At 55.0% G+C, this 14,879-nt stretch overlaps 1 protein-coding gene across 1 annotated transcript in view; it reads right to left on the bottom strand.

Annotated features, from left to right (window-relative positions):
- The window catches only part of RGS9 (regulator of G protein signaling 9), a 65,207-nt gene that overhangs the window by 34,836 nt on the left and 15,492 nt on the right, over nt 1-14,879 (bottom strand). The window contains exons 4-8 of the mRNA XM_049701663.1: nt 13,665-13,771; nt 13,417-13,468; nt 13,105-13,163; nt 12,127-12,203; nt 6,198-6,279 (exon numbers count right to left, since the gene is read on the bottom strand). Of these exons, the coding sequence (XP_049557620.1) occupies nt 6,198-6,279; nt 12,127-12,203; nt 13,105-13,163; nt 13,417-13,468; nt 13,665-13,771 (377 nt within the window). The remainder of the gene's footprint in view (nt 1-6,197; nt 6,280-12,126; nt 12,204-13,104; nt 13,164-13,416; nt 13,469-13,664; nt 13,772-14,879) is intronic.

Consider the following 14,879-nt stretch of genomic DNA (forward strand, 5'->3'; position numbering starts at 1 on the left):
GGATGGATGGATGGATAAGTGATGGATGGATGGATGGAGGGTGGGTAGGTGGACGGATGGATGGATGGATGGAGGGTGGGTAGGTGGATGGATGGATGGATGGATAAGTGATGGATGGATGGATGGAGGGTGGGTAGGTGGACGGATGGATGGATGGATGGAGGGTGGGTAGGTGGACGGATGGATGGATGGATAAGTGATGGATGGATGGATGGATGGAGGGTGGGTAGGTGGACGGATGGATGGATGGATGGAGGGTGGGTAGGTGGACGGATGGATGGATGGATAAGTGATGGATGGATGGATGGATGGATGCAGGGTGGGTAGGTGGACGGATGGATGGATGGATAAGTGATGGATGGATGGATGGATGGATGGAGGGTGGGTAGGTGATGGATGGATGGATGGATGGATGGATGGAGGGTGGGTAGGTGGACGGATGGATGGATGGATAAGTGATGGATGGATGGATGGATGGATAAGTGATGGATGGATGGATGGATGGATGGAGGGAGGGAGTGTGGGTAGGTGATGGATGGATGGATGGATGGATGGATGGATGGGTGGATGAGGGGTGGGTGCACAGATGGATAAACAACGTGCAAACTCAATCAGAGTTCACTGGGATTGGCACGTGGGACTCCCGACTCCCTTCCCACTCTACAGTTCATTGTGTTGGAGAGTCCAGGCTTCCGTCAGGCACCCAGAGGTTCCAATCCCGGTTCTGCCACTTCCCAGCTGTGAGGAAGATCTTGGAAACTATTCTCCTCTCTGCCCTTCCCACCCTGGGAACTGCAGACAATCCCTCCTGCCCGTCAGGTTCTTGTGAGGGTTTAGCACACGATGGAGCATGAAGCTGTCAGCAGGGCGTCACCGTTACCAAGCAAAGGCTGTGTGCATCGTAAGGGCGCGCATGTGAACACCTGGCCCAAAGCTGGCCTCAGTGTGTGCCTGTCTCCATCAGGCCTCCCCAGCCAGCCCCGCTCGGTCTCTCAGCCCCTCGAGGCCAGCGATTCGGGTCTTCCACCTCCTCTGTTTGGTGCGGACACCCGTCTGGTACAAAGAAATTCCCCCAGGGTGACGGAAGACAGACATCACACACACACACTCGCGTACTCCCACACTCCTCACATGTACACACTCACTCTCACACTCAAGGACTCGCTCACGTGCACACACCCCCTCCCACTCACAGCTCACATCATCACTCTTTCGCACTCTCACAGGTATGCACTCACACCCGAACGCAGCCACATGTGCTCACATCTGCAGCTCACACACATACGTACTGGCACAGCCACACGCACACACACACACGCACACACACACGCTGCCCCCCTCGGGGCCCCTGCCCCCCAGCAGGCCCTCCAGCCTCAGGGGCTTCCGTGCAGTCGTCTGCTCGTGTCTTGGACCCCTTCTCCAACTCTTGGCTCTGAACTTGATCCACACTCTGATGTGAATTCCGCTGCTCCACGGTGCACCTGTGTAACCGGCACAGGACCCTGAGCTGGAGCCGCCCGCAGGCCTTGTCCTGCGGCCGGTCCCCGCCGGCCCTCCCCACCCCTCAGCTGCTCCCATCGAGCTGCAGTCCCACCCCGGGGCCCTGCCTTCAGAATTCTCCATGCTGCCTTTCTCCTGCTGCTGTTTTGGGAGACTCCCAGGCTGCATTTGCTCACGCACTCATTCATTCATTCACTCCTTCCCTTATCCACTCATTCATTCACTCACGCACTCATTCATTCATTCACTCCTTCCCTTATCCACTCATTCATTCACTCATGTACTCATTCACTCATTCATTCATGCATGCATTCATTCACCCACTCACTCACTCATTCACTCATGCACTCATTCATTCATCCACTCATTCACCAGGTAGCATGGGGGTCTCTGTTCTCCACAACAGTCACCAGAGCCACCGCTGACACAGTTTCTGGGATGCAAGAGGCAGCTGGAACGCAGATACCGCAGAGCTGACCGTCGGCACACAGGACACAAGGGCCACGGTGGCCTGGCGGTGGGCTGTCAGCAGACAGGGAGCCGTGCAGCCGCGTGCAGCCCGGGCCAAGTGCAGGAGGCCCTGCCTGCCCAGAGACGCCAAGCCCACCACCACGCCCTCCAGCCGGAGGAAGTGTGAACGCCAAGGCGTGGTGCCCGAGAACATCCCTGACGCAAAAGCCGGAGACAATTTGCTAACGGCTCCTTAACTCAGGTTAGGAAAGGACCCTCGTACCCCCAAGGGCTGCCCACGAGGAGGGGACAGTCCCAGAGCCGGCATCCGGAGCAGGGCCGGGGTGGGCGCTGGTGCCACGTCCCGGTGCCACGTGGCTGCACCGCATCCCTCCCGTCCCTTGTCTTGTTCTCTCCTCTTCTCACCATTACTCTCTCCCCTGACGTACAGTTTGGACCTTTTTGGTGCGCGGCACAGAAAACAAAGAATGAATAAAACACCAGATAGTTTTAAAAACAAAACAAAACAGGGGACAGAGAGAGAGATGAGGTTGACGCAGGGAGACACAGAATTTGAGGGAAGGGTTGGAGGAGCCTGATCTTGGCGTGAACGTTACTTCCGCGGACAGCTGGCCCCAGATCCCTGGTCTGAAGCAGGACCCCGGCCCTCACAGCTGTCCCCGCACCCGTGCAGGGCACATTCATCTGTGTGTTCCAGTCTCAGCCCCTCCACCAGACTGTGAGCTCCCTGAGGGCCACGTCTGTCTCGGCTCCCAGTGGAAAGACCCCCATTGCCTCCTAGGCCCCTGGCACAGGGTGGAAATTCACAAAACAGATGTTTGGGGCTTTTTTTCTTAATCTGGATCAGAGTCGATGGACTCTCCCATCCTGTTTTAATGGTAAAACGTTGTATGTCAGACCCCTTTCCTAGGTTCATAAATGGCCTTTGAAAATATTATTTTCACAGTGTCACAGTGTCCAGTCACGGAGCTGTAACTTAATTTACTTTGCCCCTCTCTGGACATTCAGTCCACCCTCAGCAGGAAGTGGAGGACAGACATCCTCTCGGGTGAGTGTCTGCACTTGTGGTTGAAACAAAGGCCGTTTAGCTCGACGCTCAGACCAGCAACCGCCTGACTTAGAGCACACGTGCCACAGGCCGCCTCTGTCCCCGGCCCACATCCTCCTTGTACCCATGGTCCACGTGTCAGCGGCCTGTATCCTGGGGAGACACGGATGCCACAGATGGCACAGCAACAATGCACGGGGGGCCCCGAGATGACTTTTCTAAAGGAACCGTTTCTCCTTCTGTCCGTTTACACAATGAACCTTCGTTTGCTTCGTGCCCAGATCTGTACCCTGTTCCGCTGGGGAAAAGTGTGAGAGGAACGTGGCTCTCCAGCGTCAGCAGTTTGCACTTGGAGCTGCCTGAGCTGAGAGAGGGGGCCGCCCGTGGGCGCACCTTCCATGGCAGCAGCATGTCAGACAGAGGTGTGTTCACGTCCCAGCGCTGCCCAGGCCGCTGCGGCTTCCTGAGGCTCGATGTCCCCACCTGAACGACGGGGCAATGACACCCCTATGTCACAGCATTTCCGTCAGGTCCCTGGGATCAGCCAGGCTCAGGGCTTAACCCAGGCGCGTGGCAGGTGCTCAGCGGCCTTCGGCTGTTACATCACGCCCGGCGCCCGGCTCCCCAGCTGGTGCAGACTCAGGGCCCCGGGAAGGTTTCGCAGATCCAGGGCCAGACAAACGAACAGGGGATGAATGTGCTCGGTAAGTACGGCAGCTGGCTACAGTCACCCCACCCAGCCAAATGCTTTGTCTGCCCGGCTGGCTCCTTCCCACCCAGCTGACAGTGTGTCTGGGGCCCCTGGAGACGGTCTGACGGCCCCCAAGCACCTGGGCTGCTGCGTTGTCAGTCAGATTGCTCAGTTTCCAGCCGAGACAGACTTCAAACCGGATGCTCTTCAAACGGGACGCATCCGTCATCCTGACGCCCTTGGGCCACCGAGAGGCTGAAGGCTTTACGAAAGTCAGGGAGAGAAGGAGCCAGGGCCACCCAGCCCCGGCCCCGACTCCTGGTCCGGTTTTGGGCGAGGGGATCGGCAGTGAGGGGGCCGGGGCGGGGAGAGAGGTTTTGTGTCCAGGGAGCTTCATGTCTGCTCCAAGCACAGCAGGCTTCCTTCTGCACGTGGCCCCCCCCAGCGCCGCCAGTGAGGGACAGGCACCTCTGAACCCGGCACCATGTGCGTGAGAGTGGCAGCAACCACGTGATGCTCTAGCGACCAAGGAGGTGACAAAAGGCCTTAAACGCACAACAACATCACGTGACACTGTCACCGGAGGCAAAGGAGCATGGAGACCAGGAGGGAAGGCTCTGCAGTCTGTGGGTCCAGGTGGCCCGGTGCTCACTCACTGGCTGTCACTGGCAAGTCAGCAGCAGCCCTGGGCCTCTGCTTCCTCATCAGCAAAACGGGACTAATCACGTAGCCTCTCAGGTAGGGCCGCAGAGATGGAGCGAGAAAGCATGTGCAGGACGATGCTTGGCGCACAGCCCGGGGCACCGCAAGTTCTCCACTCAGGTCTGCGGTGACGGTGACCGTGACAACGCAGGTGATGGAGGTGGAGGAAGTGGGGACCGTGCGGGAGGTGGTGGTAGAAGCCACTGTCAGGGACACACTGTTGAACGTCTGTGCTTCTGTATCACGCAGGGAAGAGCCACTCGGCCACCTGCCCGGCGTCGGGGCCGAGAGCTGCCCCGGGAGGCCTGGGAACAACGCGGATAATCTGCTTCTCGTCGTGTCCCTGCAGACCTCCTGGCTGCAGGGACAGAGGGGAGGAGAGGGTCCCAGGGCAGCTCGCGTGCACAGACTCTGTCGCCTGGCAAGGGATGCAGGCACACGGGCGTCCCACAGCACGGAGGCTCCACACGTGATACAGAGGCCGTTTTCCACCCTACAAGGAGCAGGACCGCCTCGGTCACGGGTGCCACGGGGCACCAGCGCCTCTTACCACCTGAGAGCCTTATCCACCATTCGCCATTCTCCTCACCAAGGGTCCCCCCCGGCTTCAGGATGTGATGACAATATGGGCTGAGCACGGCCTGCCTCCCTCGCACACAAAGATCTCGCTCCTGCGCTACCCGCGGGACGGCGGGTGTGGGCTCTGACCTCCAGGACCCTGTGCTCGGCCAAGCAGCCTTCCGCTCAGGCCCCCGGGGACCTGCGTCGGGCGTCGGCCACGTGGTCTAACTGGAGGAGGTGCCCTGAAACCAAGCAAAAGCAAACACGCCTCAAGCCCAGGGCCTTCACCTCGGCAACAAGGCGTCGGAACCAACGTCCTCGCAGCTGGAACACCTTACGGCTGCCTGTCTTGGATGCAGAAAGAAAAGTAGCGAAACGGCCCAAGTCTGATGGGCTCCAAGTTCAAAACTCCAGAAGCTTTGGCCCCGTGAGGGACGCAGTTCGCTCTCCGGTTCTGAGAACTTGGTTCCCGGTCAGGCAAGAAAACTAAAGGGGGAAGACGAGGAACGTGTGTTCCGAATGCTCCACTTCGCAGAATTCCTTCCGCTTCTCCCACCTCCCGTGCCCGGCAGGCAGCACACGGGTCTGACGCGGGAGGGAACCGAGGCGGCAGAGGCCCCCGCGGTGGGCGGCGGTTACAGCCTGCTTCTCCGCGCTGGGGACGCGGCTTCCCTCCCAAGTAAGGAGCCGCTACAAGTCGCATCTCGTACGTCCAGCTTGTGCCTCTAGGCCACCTAACGTCCCGAAGCCAGAGACGCCACGTGTTCTAAGCCCTGAGACTGAGCACACGTTTATCCCCGCCCCCATCTCTGCCGGGGACCGAATCCAGAGAGGAAAAGGACAGCAGCAAGAGACGCACGGCACGGCCGCGGCGAGGCGGCTTCCGGTTCCCTACACGTGTCCTACCTTTTCCTTCTTACACTCCTCTTCTAAGGCATCAAGTCCTAGCCCTCACACGAGGCAGACATCATTCAGGTCCCTCCGCTATGGAAATGCGCTCAGTCCTAACAGCAACGGATGGGCCACGGGCGGACTCCATTCAGACGGTGAATTTCCTCTTGCAGCCAGAGGCCCGTGGATGTTACTCCACAGCGAGCAACAGCTCCTGCAGATTCAATTCTAGCTCCAGGCAGAGATGAGCCACAAAAGGGGGATGGGGAGCAAGGTTGGGAGTGGTCGGGCGCAGGAAGAGACGGGTGAAACCAGGGGGGAGGTGGCACTCACGGGGCATCGGTGCACCAGCCAGTACGCCTTCTCCTGGCGATCCAGCGCGTACCTGTCCGCTTTATTCCTTTCCTTTCCAGCCCTGAAAAGCCAAAACCCACGTTAAAGGCCGGTAAGCTTTTGCATCTGTTGCTCACAGATGGACCCCCTTCCTGCTGAACCCCATTCCGGACCACTCTCCCAATCTGCCCAAGTAATCTGTGCTTTTGCCATAATGAGAATAATGAAAATAGCGAACATTAATATCATCCTTATGTGCTAAATACCCTGCAACATACTTTTATACGTATTAACTCGAACCCTCCCAGTGAGCAATTCTCAATTTGCAGTTCAGGGGCTGAAGCAAAGAGAGGTTGAATGTCCCACTGAGGGTAGTGCTGTCACCAGGGGGCAGAGGTGGGACCCGAACCAGGGATCTGGTCCCGGAGTCCAGCTCCCCCCGAGAGCACCAGCGTGTGATGCGATCGTGCCACCATGACCAGCCTGAGGATCAGACCATCTCCCCCAGCGTCTCCACTGGAGTGAGCGTGGATGACATTCTCGGCCCACCTGGCTTCCGGATGTTTCCCTGCTCTGATAAACAACATAATCAACACCGGAGTCAGGAGGCAACGGCAATGCCAGAGCCTGGGATGGGGAAAACGCGGGCCCTGGGGAGTTCTGGTTTCTCTCTAGCCGTCAGTGCCACTCTGTCACTTCAAAGAGTTCACAGCAAGTCAGGGTTTCTCTGAGCCCAGCTGATTTCTGTGAAAGGCTATTCATGCTCCCTCTCATCTCTCAGTCTCCCTCTTTCCCATTACAGGTAGGAAATGACAGGGGTGAGGGCGTGTTCATTATCATACCCCATCCAGCGCCATTGCCACGGCGACGTGCGCTCTGCTAGGCGATGCTTGTTTGCCCAGGCAACGCAGGATGACGCACATGCCCTCCTCAAGACAGAGTCGGCGGATTTACTGCCAGCTCATGTATTGTGAGTAACATAATATCCAGAGAGCCAGGTGGGTGGAGAGTGCTCTTCCAGGGGGGTGTTTGCCAACATCCTCTGGAAATTAACTATAAACACTGTCACTCCAACTTCCCCCTTGCCAACTGAAATGGATTTTCTACCGGGTTAACTACCCCGTGTCCTCAGGAAGGTGGGCTGCAGATGGCCTGAGGCACTGTGGACTTTCCATAATGCTGGACCACCTTGGCAATAGAGTTGATCGCTAATTTACTGCAATGCCCTTTCTGGCTTTGCTCTTGTGTGACAGAGGTTATTGGAGGAGAGTGGTGATGAACGGCGTTCAAGAGAACCAGTAAACAAAGAATTATCTTAGTTTGTCATGTTGTGATCTTTATAGCAACAGTATCCCTTAGTCGATGACACTTTGACTCAATCATGTATTTACTGATCTCCACTATGTTCCAAACACTGGGAGAATTCGGGCGAACCAAATAGACTGTCATGGACTGAACGTTTGCATCCCCCAAAAACTCACACGTTGAAGCCCTAACTCCCAGTGCAACAGTATCTGGAGATGGGGCCTTTAAGAAGGAATTAGGGTTTAGAAGTAATTAGATGAGGTCATGAAAGTGGGGCCCTTATGACAGGATTAGTGCCCTGGTAATAGGAGATAACAGAAGAGTCTCTCTGTCCATCTCTCTCCCCCATGTGAGAGCACAACAAAAAGGCAGCTGTCTGCAAGCTGAGATGAGAGCCCTCATCAGAAACCAAACCCTGCCACAACCTTGATCTTGAACTTCCCCCGCTCCAGACCTCTGAGAAAATAAATGTCTGTTGTTTAAGACACCCAGTCTACGATGCTCTGATACGGCAGCCTGAGCAGACTGACACACAGACATATTTCCTGCCCTTCCTTGAGTACCTTTAGGTCTAAACATTCCACAAATAGCCAAGAAGTAAATATAAAATTACAAATTGTGTCGTGAGCTGTGAGGACACATTCAGTGCACTAGAGTGCAGAATCAGGGATGGCCAGTGTGGTACTTTTTAAATAGTATGTCTACAGTCCTGTGACCCTCCTTCCACTGCCAGGTGGGTCTATGTCTTCCCCCACTGAGACCAGGTGGGGTTTGTGGCTGTGTTGACCAACTGAGTATATCACAAATGACACCGTGTGATTTCTGAGGTTGGGCCATCGAAGGTGGGGCAGCTGCCACCCTCCTCAGTGAAGTATTTGCCCTTGGGGCTTCCAACCACCTGTAGGCAGTGTTATATGCCTGGTGCTGTGAGGAAGCCCAGGGCAGACCTTCCAGCCCTCTGGCTGCAAGCACTTGAGAGGCTCTGATCCACAACTGCCCAGCCCAGCCGTCCCAAACTCCAGACCCACAGAACCCTTGAGAGATAATAAAGTACTGTTGCCACTCTGAGCCATGGAGTTTCAGGGTGATTGTGTGCAGAATAACAGCTAATCAGAAAAGCTTATTTGATTGGGATTGATATACACACACTTCCGTATATAAACTAGATAACTAATAAAGCCCTACTGTACAGCACAGGGAACTCTGCTCAGTACTCTGTAATGACCTAGATGGGAAAAGAACCTTAAAAAGATTGTATATATGCCTATGTCTAACTGATTCACTTTGCTATACACCTGAAACTAGCAAAACATTGTAAACCAACTATACCCCAATAAAAATTAAACAAGAAAAAAGAAATAAAAGCTTCTTTGAGCACATGACATTTGAACTGAGGGTTCTCTCTCGAAAGGGTGGGACTGGATCCTGTTTGTGTTTCAAAACTGGGGGCATATGGGAGCAGAGGATGCTGCCGTGGCCCAGCTGACAGTGAGGTTGGCTCCAGGGTGATGGAAGTAGACAGAAGTGGACAGGTGTGGCAGAAGGGATTCTGCCAGCAGTACCAGCGGGACTGGATGACTGAACACAGGACACGGGTCAGGGAGAGGTGAATGGGGGTTCGTTGTACTGATACGCGTAACGCTGAAGGGAGAGAAGGCTTGGGGAGCGAGGGGAAAACATTCAAGTATGGACAAAGTTAGGCTGAGGTGTGATGTCAACGTGAGATGTTGAGTTTATAGCTGAGATGCTGAGTCTGGGATTCACGAGAGAGGTCTGTGCGCAGAGACTCAGGGGAACAAAATGGGTGCCTCGTGAGCCAGACTACATGGCCACCTGATTTTGTGGTGAGACCTTGTACTTGTATTAGTTAGGCTTCTCCAGAGAAACAGAAGCAGTAAGAGGATAAATAGAGAGAGACAGAGACAGAATTTATCTATTTCAAGGAATTCGCTCACACGACTGGGGAGGTTAGCAAGTCCAAATTCTGCAGGACGCGCCAGCAGGCTGGAGGACTAGGGAAGACCTGATGCGGCAGCTCAAGTCCAAGCCCGTCTAGAGACAGAATTGCTTCTTCCTCTGGGAACCTCGGTCTCGTAATGCTTTCAACTGTTTGGATGAGGCCCACCCACATTGGGGGGAGTCATCCGCTCTACTTAAAGTCTATTGATTCAATACTAATCTTACCTAAAAAACACCTTCACAGTGACATCTGAGACGGGTACTGGACCAACTCTCTAGGCACTAGACCAACTCTCTTGGCCCAGCCAAGCGGACACACAAAATTAACCATCACAGATCCTAAACCTGAAATTGGAGGCAGCCTTTGAGGGAAGCAACAGAATCAGTGGGGAAAAGCCAGCATCTCAGGTGGAGAGTGGCTTTCAGGAAGTGCCCATCCCGAGGCGTCTAGAAACGATTGGCTAAGGGGCTGCCCCGTGATGTGGGCAGCTCAGAGCTCTACCCAGGCTGAGGCCAAGGCCTGAGTGGTGGGGCTTGCGGGGGCCACTGGGGGTACCTCTGTGCTGCAAGGCAGCTCGGGGGCCACAGTCCTCTGGGTCATGGGCTCATCCTGCTTGGAGCAGAGAGGCAGAGGAAGATGGAGAGGGGTCAGGGGTGGGGCGGGGGCACATCCCAGTCAACTCTGTGTCCCTGGGGCCCGGCCCAGTGCTGGAACCCCGTAGGCACTAAAAACCGCCCACTGAGCGGAAGTAACACTAGGCCAGGCTGGACCGCGACCCCACCAAGTGACCTTGGCCAAGTATTCTGACCCGTCTAAGCCTCCGTTTCCCCAGTTGCAGATGTGAGAGGCGACAAGAATTACTGCTCCCGGCATTTCCTCTCCCCAGCGTGGGATGAGACAGTGCACGGAACCCACCCAGTGGAGCCTCACACACAAGTGCACGTGACAAAAGGTTAGCAAACTGCCCCCCCACCCCGCCGCTCTGTCTGAAAAACACCCAGGCAGAGGCACGTTCACGGTGAAAGGGCAGAGCCAGCTCTCCCCATGATGCGCCTCCGCGTGAATTCAGGCCTGAGAACAAATATGCCCCCCCCGTGAGCAATAAAGCCATCCTGCCTTCCGGATTCCTGTCTGCCCGGACGGCAGTCCTGTGTAACGGCGCTCACCGCTTGGTATGGTTAATTTTATGGGCCCAGGGGTGCCCAGGTGATAGGTCAGCATTATTCTGGGGGTGTCTGTGAGGATGTCCTCGGATGAGGGTGCTTTCAGTTGAAGACCTGAATAGAACAAAAAGGTTGATCTTCCTGCAAATAAGGGGACGTGCCCTCTGCCTGGTGGCCTCGAGCTGGGACACTGGTCTCTTCCTGCCCTCAGGCTCCAGCTGAAACATCAGCTCTCCTGGGGGTCCAGCTGGCCGACTGCAGGTACTGGGACGGCTCAGCCTCCATAACTGTGTGACCTAATTCCTTGTAACAAATCTCAATCTCAATCTCTCTACTCTCTCTCCCCCCTCCTTCCCCTCCCCCACCTCTTCTCTAGCTAGATCAATACACAGAGATTCTGTTTCTCTGGAGAACCTTGACTCACCCACCACTACGCTTCTTCCAGGGCTGCTTCAGGAGGACGGGGTCTCCACCATCCAGCCCAACCATGTGCCAGCCACTCTAGACCTCCTGGGGTCTGGACCTGCCAGGGTGAGTGAGGCCGGGCCGGCTGGACTCACTGCTCTGGTGATCATGGGTATTGGTCCCCAGATATTCCTCACTCTCCTTCATCTCAGACAACAGGAGGACTGCACACCCCGTGCACCCTCCTTTGAAGCAGGCACAACCACGTGAGCTGCCTTGGCTAGTGAACTGTGAGCAGAAGTGACGTGAGTCCTGGAGTGGCTGCAGGCATGTCAGGGCCCCAGCTGACCCACGGTGGACACGTGACACGAGCAAGAAATGAGCCTTGTGGTTTCATGCCTCTGATTGCTGGGTGACGTTTGTTATGACAGCCTAACCTCGTCCTGACTGATACACGCTCCCCAACATGTACAGCTGGCCCTTACAGACAAGGCAGGGCCCCCAGGGGGAACTTCAGGCCCAGTCTTGAACCGGCAAATGAGGGTGAGCGGTGAGTGGGCTCTCACAGGTGACTCTGATGACAGCTCTCCCATGTTTAAGATCCTTCCATGGCTCCCCACGGCCCTGAGCACAAAACCTTCTCCCGATCGGCTCCTGCTAACACATCCAGCCTCGCTTCCGCCAGTTTGGGGCTTTGCACTCTCTGTACCAGCTCCAAGGGACGGCATCAGGCGGGCACTCCCATGCCCCCAGACTCTGGTTGTCTGCTTAGAGCACCCTCCCTCCCACCTCTCCTCTCCTCTCCTCTCCATCCACCACCACCATCCCTCACCTGGATACACCCTCTGCAGCCTCCAGATTCAATGCTGTTTCTGCAGCTCCTTCTCCAAACCCCGATGTGGGGCTCTCCACTCACTGAGGCACCATGGCCTGTCTGCTTGTCTGCTGGGCTCGCTAGACGATGCCTCTACCTTCCCTATGCCTCACCCACTGTTTAACACATAAACACTCAATAAAAGTTTATTTTATTAAAAAGAAACAAAGAAGGAAGGGAGGAGGAAAGACAGCCAGGGGACCAACAAGATCTTTGACTCACCGGTACTGCTCTTTGGCCTGCATGATGACAAAGTCCCACTTGTAGTTAATTTTTTTGTTCAAGAAATTATAATTTTCCTAGAGGAGGAAAACAAAATGAGAACACTGAGCCCCACAACCTATGCTGTGTGCAGAGGGCAGGAAGCCTTAAGTCAACAACGAGACCCAGCCAGACGGTCTCCCAGCCCAGCTGTGCAGAGGCAGTCATTCACAGGGCGGCACCGAACTCTCCACAAGCCTTCACCACAGAAGCCACAAGTTGGCTTGGTTTTTTTTTTAATAAGTGTATCCCAAATCTGATAAGGAAGAGGGGGGCAGTGTGTAGGAGAATATGGGAACTTAATATTCAACCACAGAGCACAACAAATCCACAAAGCTAAGCCCTAACGTTGGTGTGACGCTGGCTTTCTGCAAACATGTTTGTAAAAGGCAAAAAAACAGCAAGATTGTTGCTGTCTGCCCAGAAGTCTAGCCTTGTGAGCGTTAGGGTGTGCTCCTTGAGAAGTATGACTCATGCTGCCTAAAACAAAAGTCTGCACTCGTGTCTCCCCATCTCAAACTCAAGTTCAAATGTGTCCGTCCTGTAATATGCAGTATCACACATATTAATGAAGTCCTATTATTGTGGGACAGCAAGAGGAAAGTGGTAGCTACCGTGTGCCCAGTAGTTACTGAGGCAAGGGCTTAAGTTACAGCAGGAGAAGCTGAACCTCAACGTGGAGGAGAATTTACTTCAGCCGGCTGCTTCTAAATATATGGATGGATGAGGGATGGAGGGATGGATGGATGGATGAGGGATGGAGGGATGGATGAGACATGGATGGATGAGGGATGGAGGGATGGATGAGGGATGGATGGATGAGGGATGGAGGGATGATGAGGGTACCTATGAATCGATTAATGGGGGGAACAGGGGAAAACAGCTCGAGACTATATTCCACTCAATTATAAGAACCTATACTTGAAAGCATCTCTGTACCTTTTCATATTCTTCTAAAATCCCTTTCTTCTTGATATTTCTCTTGGCCAGATAGATGGCTGGAAAAGAAAACAATGACATTTCCCATCATCCTCATATTTCAAACCCCTCTATGCGTGAGACTGTCGTGCTCAGCTTAGTGAAGAGAACACTCAGCTGACCCAGTCCCTCCCCTGGGAATCACTCCCAATACAGGTGAGAACTGACATAAAGGTCGTGATGACAGCAAGACAAGTGTCACCAAAACGCAGGAAGTAAGTAAGCGGCATGGCAAGCCCTCCCCAGGGCATAGGAGGAGGGGCGGAGCCTTACCATAGTCTGTGTCTTCAGCCGGCCACTGCTGGGTGGGCCAGAAGTACGGTGTCTACAAGAGAAACCAGGGAAGCAGGCTTACACACGGGGCTGTGAACCCCCGGCCCCCAGCCCTCTAGCTTAAAACATAAAGCTGCCTTAGCCCCCTCCACTGTTTCTAAAGATCTGTGAGGATGTGAAGCCAACCAGTTACCTTTTCAGATGACACTAACCCCCTGTTAACACCCAAGGTCAAGGCCAAGGCTCACCTGAAATCGATAGAGGCTGTTGTCAGGCTTGAGAACGAGGTTCTTGGGGTCCTGCAGGGGGTAGATGTAGCCGTACTTGACAATAAAGTTGCCCAAGTTCTGTGCCTCTGGGGAGAAGGGGTTGAGCCAAGGCAGTTAAGAGCAGGGGCCAAGCGCAGACGCTCACGGCCCCGCCCCCGCAGAGCACCCCAAACTCAGGGCAGGTACCCCCATCCTAACAGCACTTCAGCCAAGAAGTGGGGACAGTGATTCCTGAACTTAGTTGCAGACAGGTATCAGCTGGGTAGCCAAGGCTAAAAGGAGGGTCCCTCAGCCCAGCCCCCGAATGTAAGTAAGTCTGGAGGGCAGTCAGTGACCCCACTGTTGACGGTGCCACAGGTCATCCACTGCAGGCGTTTGGGGTGACAGGTGGGGAAATCCTGGAGGAGCATCGCTGGGCCCTTTGGGTCTGGAGAAGTCCAGAGGCGCAGGGAGAGAACCTCTCTGCTTGACCAACAGACACCTCTTCATCCCAAGGGGCAGGAAGGTGAGGCTGTGTTTATGGTCAACTTCTACCCCAAGCTCCGCTCTGCCTGCACCCTGGGTCCAGATCCCAGGCTCCTCCCCACGTCCCTTCAACTCCCACCCCCTCCAGTCTGCTCAGAAACACAGTCTTGGTTCTGGGTTTGCAGCGATTAAAGGATAACTGTCCTGGTTCATTCTCAGAGGCACCAGCGAGAGCAGGTGTCTTTCTACCATCAAGACAGAATCCCAGCCCTCCCATCCTGCAGGCCCAACGACCCTATCCCACAGCTCAGCCTCCCAGGAACGGGTAGGTTTCCTCCCCACCCTCCCTCTTCATATCTCCCTCCCTCTATCAGAGACCAGACCCTCGTTGTACCAACAGCCTTTTTGCTAGTGGCAAGTCAGGTCCCTGAGGCTTTCTGCTCCAATCCATCCTTCAGACTGCTGCCTAACATCCCAGCTTAAATCTGATTACTGTACACACCGCCATGCTGCAAAACCCTGCGTGGGTTACACTGCCTCTCTCCCAGATAAAATTTGGAATCCAAGAATGTACCAGGTGCACCCCACCCATCCACTGCCCTCCACACCCAGCTGAAGTCACTACTCCCCATTTCCCCTGTTACCGCTCCATTCCTGGTTCATTCCATGTTTACGTCTTTGCTAATTTCCCCGCTGGGAAGACAGACCCTCTGAGCTTCCCTCCAGGAT

Source organism: Orcinus orca, chromosome 19 (assembly GCF_937001465.1).
Source record: "Orcinus orca chromosome 19, mOrcOrc1.1, whole genome shotgun sequence".
NCBI classification, from domain to species: Eukaryota; Metazoa; Chordata; class Mammalia; order Artiodactyla; family Delphinidae; genus Orcinus; species Orcinus orca.